This window comes from Chaetura pelagica, unplaced genomic scaffold, assembly GCF_000747805.2.
Source record: "Chaetura pelagica isolate M959 unplaced genomic scaffold, ChaPel_1.0 scaffold2, whole genome shotgun sequence".
Classification (NCBI taxonomy): domain Eukaryota; kingdom Metazoa; phylum Chordata; class Aves; order Apodiformes; family Apodidae; genus Chaetura; species Chaetura pelagica.
This window is the reverse complement of record NW_009952796.1, coordinates 5426286-5434462: the sequence shown is the minus strand read 5'-3', so window position 1 is coordinate 5434462 and position 8177 is coordinate 5426286. Positions and strand designations below refer to the sequence as shown.

The 8177-nt window shown below is 35.0% G+C and overlaps 1 protein-coding gene across 1 annotated transcript in view; it reads left to right on the top strand.

Moving 5' to 3' along the window:
* Window positions 1–418: 418 nt before the first annotated feature.
* The window catches only part of LBR (lamin B receptor), an 11190-nt gene continuing 3431 nt past the window's right edge, over window positions 419–8177 (top strand). The window contains exons 1-7 of the mRNA XM_009994768.1: window positions 419–583; window positions 1987–2175; window positions 3786–3869; window positions 4459–4636; window positions 4889–5082; window positions 5530–5584; window positions 7403–7597. Of these exons, the coding sequence (XP_009993070.1) occupies window positions 419–583; window positions 1987–2175; window positions 3786–3869; window positions 4459–4636; window positions 4889–5082; window positions 5530–5584; window positions 7403–7597 (1060 nt within the window). The remainder of the gene's footprint in view (window positions 584–1986; window positions 2176–3785; window positions 3870–4458; window positions 4637–4888; window positions 5083–5529; window positions 5585–7402; window positions 7598–8177) is intronic.

Below are 8177 nucleotides of genomic sequence, written 5' to 3'. Positions count from 1 at the left end.
AAATGAGGGTTAGAGGACACTTAGATACCATCTTACTTACTTTTTCCTGTCTAGGTCAGATCAACTACATTTATGTCATTTTTGCTAAATACATGCTTTGCCTGGTTTTGGTGGTCTCTGATGGTATAGATTCTATATAATAGCTGAATACTGGTCTAGATGTACTACTAAAACACTTGAACATTTTTTTCATACAATCTCATGTCAATTTTTTTCTCTAATTTAAACTTATTTCTTCTTTTTTGGCAAATAGATAACTTATTTTTTCTTCCCAGGCAGCTTTCTGCCTATTTTAGGTAAGGACTTGTTTGCTTTAAAGTTTCCCTGTTCCAGCCTAAATTACATTGAAAGAGAATAGCCTAATGTTTAGCTGTCATACATACTGATTTATTTCTTTTCTAGGGACTCCGTTTGGAAAATGCCAAGCCGGAGGTTTGCTGATGGCGAGGTGGTGATGGGCCGTTGGCCCGGAAGTGTCCTCTACTATGAAGTAAAAGTGACTGGTTACAATGATGTTTCTCATCTTTATACTGTGAAGTACAAAGATGGGACTGAACTTGAATTGAAAGAAAGTGATATAAAGGTGAGTACGCATTTATGTAATTGTCACTATTTCTAATGGAAGGTTATATTGATTTGTCATGTAGTTAAAAAATACAACTTACAAATTTTCCTTAACTGCCTTCAAAGAATTGATGCTAAATAATAACTTTCCTATGTGGCATCTCAGGTAGAAGATCAGAATGCTGACCCTCTTTATGTTGAAAACACAGTGATACATTGTGGGAAAACAGGTCTGATCGTTCAGGAACTCAATAGCATGATTATTCATGAAAAACTGTTTTTGGGTGGCTTATAAAGCTTTTAATCTGAGGGTTGATACTAATTTGACTTTTTCCACTTATAAATAAGAAAATTGGAATACAAATGCAAGCGTGTAGTTTAGGATCACTGTAAATATAAATAGTGCATGCCCTTTAAGTACATACTTAAAAGATCTGTGAATAGCTTGTACTGTTTTAAGTCCCCAAAGGTTTCAAAAGATATTTTGCTGCATTTGTGACAATTAGGGAGTTTTGAAAGAGAGTCATGTCATGTATATGAGCACATCCCTTTGTCTTTACAAATCTTTATTCTTTCTGTTACTAATAAAGGCTGTTGAATCTCTGCATACAAGTTTCATTTCAGTTTAAAATATGGTAGTGCACGAGACAAAAAGCTGTTTGAAAGCTTGGTATTTGATTTTTGAAGGCCTGTTCTGAAACCTGCCTAAGTTCAAACCTAACTTGTGTGTCTTTGTGAACTCTAGTTTCACTTTTGGTGGCAGTGTATGTGCCCTGAAACTGACCTTTTTTTCTGGGACAAAAATGTTTCTACCTTGAGCTACACAACTGTTTACACTGCTTGAAGACTTTTTAACTTGTTTACTTCATGATTGCAGGTCAGCAGACTCAAGCTGAGAAAATACCTGAACTGAGTGCTTTTGGGGAAAACTGTTGATGAAATTAGTCATCACATCTAATTTAATGATTTAGCTGACTTGTTTTTTTTCGATGTTCATTTAAGCTGTATTGCCTTAAACAGATCCTTGCATTTTGACATGCCAAATACATTAAAGCTAAGTAACTGAAAATATAGCCCTTTCCTCAGGCTTAAGAGGTGGCTATAATTTCATTTGTTTGTGCAAAGGCTTAAAAGTTTTGTGCTCACATTGATATCTTACATTTGTATCCTGATTTCTGTAGTTTTGACAGAAATTGTCAGCAGTTGGACATGGGACACGATTATTTGGTGATAACCAGCAAAGTGAATATACTGTCCTTGCTTTTTCTTAATAGCCTTTGTACAGCATCACTAAAGGAAATAAGATACAGTTCTGTAGAACTCTGTTTCCAAAGACCTCATCACAAAAAAAAAGTAAGTTTCTAAAATTGTTCTTTGGAATGTCTAAAATAACATTTCACTTTCTTCCCCTCTTTCTTTTAGTCACGGTCATCATTCAAGCACAGGAAGAGCCAGTCCTCTTCAAGTTCTCCCTCCAGAAGAAGTACCAGTAGATCTCGATCTAGATCTCCTGGTCGGCCAGCAAGAGGCAGACGTCGTTCTTCTTCCCAAAGCAGAGAACCTAAAGATGACAAAAGGAAAACCATTCAGGAAACCAACTTAGCTCTACTGGTATTAATTTGTTTGGTTGTTCATTGTATGTGGGTTTGTTGGGTATTTCTTAAAACAAATGTTTGCTATTTGCAAAAGATTGGTTTTATGCATACTGGGATTATTATTTTAAAAGCTAGCAGTAGTTCGTGTTCCCTAAACAACATAATTAACTGTGAAAGTGTATCTTAGAACTGCCTTTTTTTCTTTGAAAATAGGCTTTCTAGCTTGCTGAGTTGTGAGGAAATTCTTGAAATGTAAATGCATATTGTTAAGCTTCCATTCAAATTTTTTGGTACTGTGAGTACTCAGGATTCAAACACACACAAATTCTTTATTATTTTAATATTTAAGTCATTGTTGGCCATATGTTCCCACTTGTGAAATGGGCCAAAGGAAATTATCCTACTTTTAAGATTTATCAATCAATACATAGCAGGTAAATAAATATAAAAATATATAAAAAGAATATATATATATATATATATATATATAAGGCCTTGCTGATTGGTAATATTGCAGAACTGTTTTTATTATAAAAACTGCTGTAAGGATTTATGAGTTTATCAGATATTACTTTTTTAGCAGAAATTCATCATGTCTGCTCTTGGCTTTTCTGTGAAGGTTATACTGAGTACTAAAAACAGTTCTGATGTTCTCTAAGTGAAGAATAGCAGAGGCAATATTTCTCTATTAAGGCAAGCAACCTGCTTTTTGTGCTCTTGAAATAGCAGCAGGTGATACTTGTCTGAGACACAGTCCCTTGAATTGGAAATGCCTTCTGCTGATCTGTTGACATAAGTAAGTTTTAGTTAGGTTTCAATTAAACCAGACCAATCTAAACTAAATAGATAGGTTTAGTTAAGTTGCTACTACCTAAAAGCATTCTCTAGCACTGAAATTTCTGTGGTTTTTGTTTTGCAATGGACTACTTTGAGCTGTGTGACCCAGTGCATAGCCTGTGGATCATATGCTTGCTTTAAGTAGTTTGAAGCCAGCAGCCACATTTTACTTTAGACAAAATGTTCAGATATATTTGTTAGTTTTCTTCTGACTTATAATTGAGGAATATGATTTACCTGTCGGTTGTTATATGACTGGAATGACCTGGTCCTTTTCAACAAAGCTTAAATTCAAATAAAATGAAAGAGATGAGTTGTGTCTTCCCAGAGTTTTCTAAGCTAGGCTTATTAAAATAATTTTTTGGTAATTTATTTCTTAACAAAGTATTTAATGGAAAACCAAACTTTCAGTCCTGCAGGGCAGTGTAATATATAGGACACTGAAATTTCCCCTGCTTTCCTTATTGAATTACTAAATAGATATTTATTTTGTTCTTGGCAGTTCCTAACGATGAGTTAAAAATAACTTGGAAACTATTCTCTCTTAATTTCAGTGTTAATTAAATAAAATTAGTAACCACTTACTTTTCTTAAATGAGTTTTTTCCCTTATATGTGAGCTTACGTTCTCCATACTTTGGATATTGAACCCACTTGTTTTCCTGTGGAGAAACCTGGAGCACTTGCAGTTGAAAAAATACTAGATAATTAGTGTCCTTTCTATTGGTTATATATTTAATGCAGCTGTTATTTTCAGGAAACTAAAAATTACGTATTTTATTTTAACCAGAAACCAAGTGAGAACAACACCAGAAGGTACAATGGTGAACCTGAAAGTACAGAAAGGAATGACATATCCTGCAGTATCTTGGAGGTATCAGCATTGTATTCTCTTAGTTTTTCTAACTTAGATTTCTCAGAAATCCCTAGAAAAAGGCAATATAATAATGAAGGAGAAAGAGAATGTATCATAAAACTTAGAGGCCAAAGGAGTTAACTGTTCAGCTAACTAAGAGGGAGATGATGATGTCAGGAGAGTAACATTAATTTTTCTTGTCTACTTTTCCAGCAGATCCTCACTGGTTACTTGTGTTTATTCCCATGCGTTTACAGTGGGAATGTTTGACCATAGAAAGCAATTTTAATTTTTTTTCTTCCAAATAATTTTTTTAGTCCAGATTGTTAGCTAATCCAGAGTTACAGCAGAAAGGAGGGTGGGAACAGGTGATCTGTACTGGAGCTGCTGCTGATCTGTAATAATTTCTGAAGTGACCACAGTGAAACTGGTTGTAGCAGGCTGTTCATATAAATGCATGAACTCAAGTACTGTATGGAGAAAGAACACGATGTATATTGGTATTTTATAGTGAGTAACGTCCTCCTACATTTAAATTATTGGAGTAAAATAAGGTAAAATCACTGCGAACTTTTGTAGTAAATTCAAATTTTTTATTCACTAACAGCAAAAGTTGAAACCAGATCTGGAAATAGAGCGTGTGCTTGAACAGTATGGCTTGCGTCCGCGAAAAGAAGAAAAGAAAAAAGAAGAGATATATTCAGAGAAAAAGATTTTTGAGACAGTAAAAACAGTTGAGAAACCCTCATCAAAAACAAAGGAGCTAGAGTTTGGTGGAAGGATTGGTATGTGTCCAAATTGTCATGATAGTTGAAATCAGTGCTTTTTTTTAGTTATTGACCATACTTTTTCTATCAAGAACTGTTTTTCCAATTTTTGGACCCTGGTTGCAGAATCCAGAGTCATATGACAGTGGAATAGATAACAACAACCTTTTCTTTCTTACTAAATTTAAATCAGGTTTTACTAGTGGGATCAAAACAATTAAAAAATAATTCTGTATTTATCTGCTAATATGGTATGATGTCTGTTTACAGGGACCTTTATGATGATATTTTTCCTGCCTGCTACTGTATTCTACTTGCTGTTGATGTGCAAACAAGAGGATCCCAGTCTTCTGAACATCCCTCCATTCCCAGCACTTGAAAGTCTTTGGGAGCCTAGGGTGTTTGGTCTTTTCCTTCTTTGGTTTTTCCTTCAAGCTCTGTTTTACTTGCTGCCAATTGGAAAGGTAAGCTGTTCAGTAGTAATTGGGTCTTTATAAATAATTAATTTGTGTGTTAGGCTGGAAGGCAGGGTATGCTATTAATGCAGTGAATTTGAAAGCAAATTAATCAATTTTCCATATTAAGTTGGAATATAGCTACTGCTAATTTCTTTAAGCTTAAAACAGCACAGTTTGCTAAGAATGTAATGGTCACATATTTCACAGTCCTACAGTAGAAAAGGCTGAAGCCTTTATAAAGGATTTAAAAATCAAAGCACAGATAATATTTGTTTGATAGAATTCTAGAAAATTTCAAGTACTAACAAACTGTTTGGTATCCAGTCTCTTATTGATACTTAGTGTTTTGGAATGTAATCTTCACTTAGGGGAGGTTTTAAACCATTCTAGCCCTCCCTTGCCAGTGCTCCCAGAAAGTACTTTGTTGAAATACCACTATTTTATTTTACCTAGGTTGTAGAAGGCATGCCGCTTTCAAATGGAAGAAAACTGCATTACCGGATAAATGGTAAGTGTGTTGCAGTTACTTATTTTGAAATGTGGTACCACAGTGTGATTTGCAGCACTCAGTACAAGATGAGTGATGAAAGATAACATTCTGTGGTCAAACCTAGGTATCTGTTGTAAATCTTTCATAAAATGTGATGAGCCTTTCCTTGGAACAAGAATGTTAGTAAAGAATAAGAACTAACTGCCCTGGGAGCAAGACATTGTACATTGTACAGACGACCTTGTCTGTATCCATTTGTGATTGGTGACTCCTGTCATATTTCTTGCATACTTGGTAAATGGGCAGTTGCCTATTGGAAATGTTAGTGATGCTCATGTAACAGGGACTGTAGCTCTGGAGGACATGTTCAGGAGTGATCTGAAGAGATCTTATCCCGTTTGTCTATATAATCTTGGATGTCTCTTGATTTACAAACTGAGAAGTGTAATAATTATTTAAGATGTTCTTATTCTTGCCTGGCACAGAACATTTCCGAGTTCTTACTCGAATCTCATTTCACTGCCTATGAATAAGGCAAGTTTATCCTCCAAGCTTAGAGTTCCAGGCCTAAATGGAAAATTGTATTTTTATGCTTGATAGGTATTCCATATTACCTATTTAATTGATTAGTCAGTTCAAGGACACTATTGGGTGGTAATGGAATCCAAATGTTATATTAAAAAACTGAGTGGGATTTTTTTACTCCAGTAAGATGGACCATTTTGTAAGTCACATTTTTAAGATGGAATAGGGCTGTAAATCATAGAAGGAGGGTGAACTGCATCCTGTAAAAGTGATTCATATTGAGGCTGCTTTATTCCTTTTTTGGGTTTGGACTTCTGTCTTTAGTAAGGGCATAGTCCGGTAATTATTTTCCACATTCTGACGAAGGGAGGAATTAACCTACTTGTTTTGGGTAGTTTAAAAAAAATATTTAAAAATTGAAGTCATCTTTTGCTGCTTCAAGGGCTAATTCTCAAAGCAACCTTGAAAGCCTTGAGGAAGGGAGGGAGACCAGTGACAGAACATAAGGCAATGGGCACAAGTTGAAATACAGGAGGTTCCATCTGAAAATTAGGATTTTTTATTTATTTATTTTTTATTATTTTTTTTAACTGAGCACTGTCACAGGTTGCAGAGAACCTGTGATGTCTCCATCCGTGGAGATGTTCAGAAGCCATGTGGACATAGTGATAAGCAACTGGCTCTAGGTGGCACTGCTTGAACAGAGGAGGTTGGACTAGATGAGCTCTGGAGGTCCTGTCTAACCTCAACCTTTGTGACTTTTTTGAAGGTGTTCATAGAAGGTACTTAAGTGAGAGCTATATAGAACAGCCTGTTTATGTTTGGACATCATTCGAAGTATGTGATTTTATACTCTGAAAGTACAAAAGTTTTGTGTTCCACTTTTGACTTTACAGGTATTTTAATACTTTAATTACTGGTATATGTATCAAGGCATGTATGAAGATACATCCTTGAAGAAAATGTGGTTCTCTGAGCTATGCAACATACAAGATTTTGTGACCTGCTACCATTATCCAGTGTCTGTCCATTTTCCACTAAGAATCTGAAATATAGTCCTGTGTTGTAAAAAATTTAGGAGTGCTCAGAGTGTTCCAGCCTCTTGTCCTTTTGATGAGGAGCATAGGAAATTTCAGGGCAAAGGTATAATGTCTTGAGTATAATGCTATGCCTCTGAGGTGTGACCCTTAGGAGCATGGGATGTGTAGAAATATGAACAAATCTTGGAAGAAGTAAAACTGCAGAAAGTTTAGACTGGGTAGGTTCTTCTAGAATATTTTGGCTAATACGTTTTTCTTCTACATCCTTTAGGGTTTTATGCTTTTATTTTGACTGCTGCAGTTATTGGAACTTTATTATACTTTCAATTTGAACTTCATTATGTGTATCAACACTTCATGCAGTTTGCAGTGTCAGCTGCACTTTTTTCTCTGGGTTTGAGCATTTATCTGTATATTCGGTCCCTTAAAGCACCTGAGGAAGAACTAGCACCAGGTGGAAATTCTGGTGAGTTATAAAAATGTGGTTAATTTATTTCCAATTGTTTGCTACAGTGTCATCTTTATTAATTAAAAGCTAGATTTAGGGGTGGCTTTTATAATAGCATGATTTTCACTATCTACCAATGTAAAATTGATGTTGCAAGTTAAATTAAAATATTTGCTTACACTCAGATACTGAAAAATGCTTAAAGTTTTAGTTGGATTATCTTAAATAGCTTACACAAAATATCTTGGCTGATCTAGTCCCCTTGCAACGAGGACGGTTCCTTCCTTTCCAATTTCAACATTTGTCTGAGGAACAGTTACAAAACTTGAAATAATTATGTATTTCTAAATTTACATTTTGCTGCACACTTTTATATCTAGTTAAACTCAGTTTTAAAAAGAAAATTTGATTCAGTCATAGAATCACAGAACGGTTTGAGTTGGAAGAGACCATAAAGATCATCTATATCCAACCCCCCTGCATGGGCAGGGACACCTCCCACTAGATCAGGTCAAGGAGAAATAAGGCTTTTAAAAAAAATTTATAATGAGGGAACTTTAGGAAGGAGTGTAGTGGCCTATAAAAGAAAGAGTATTGC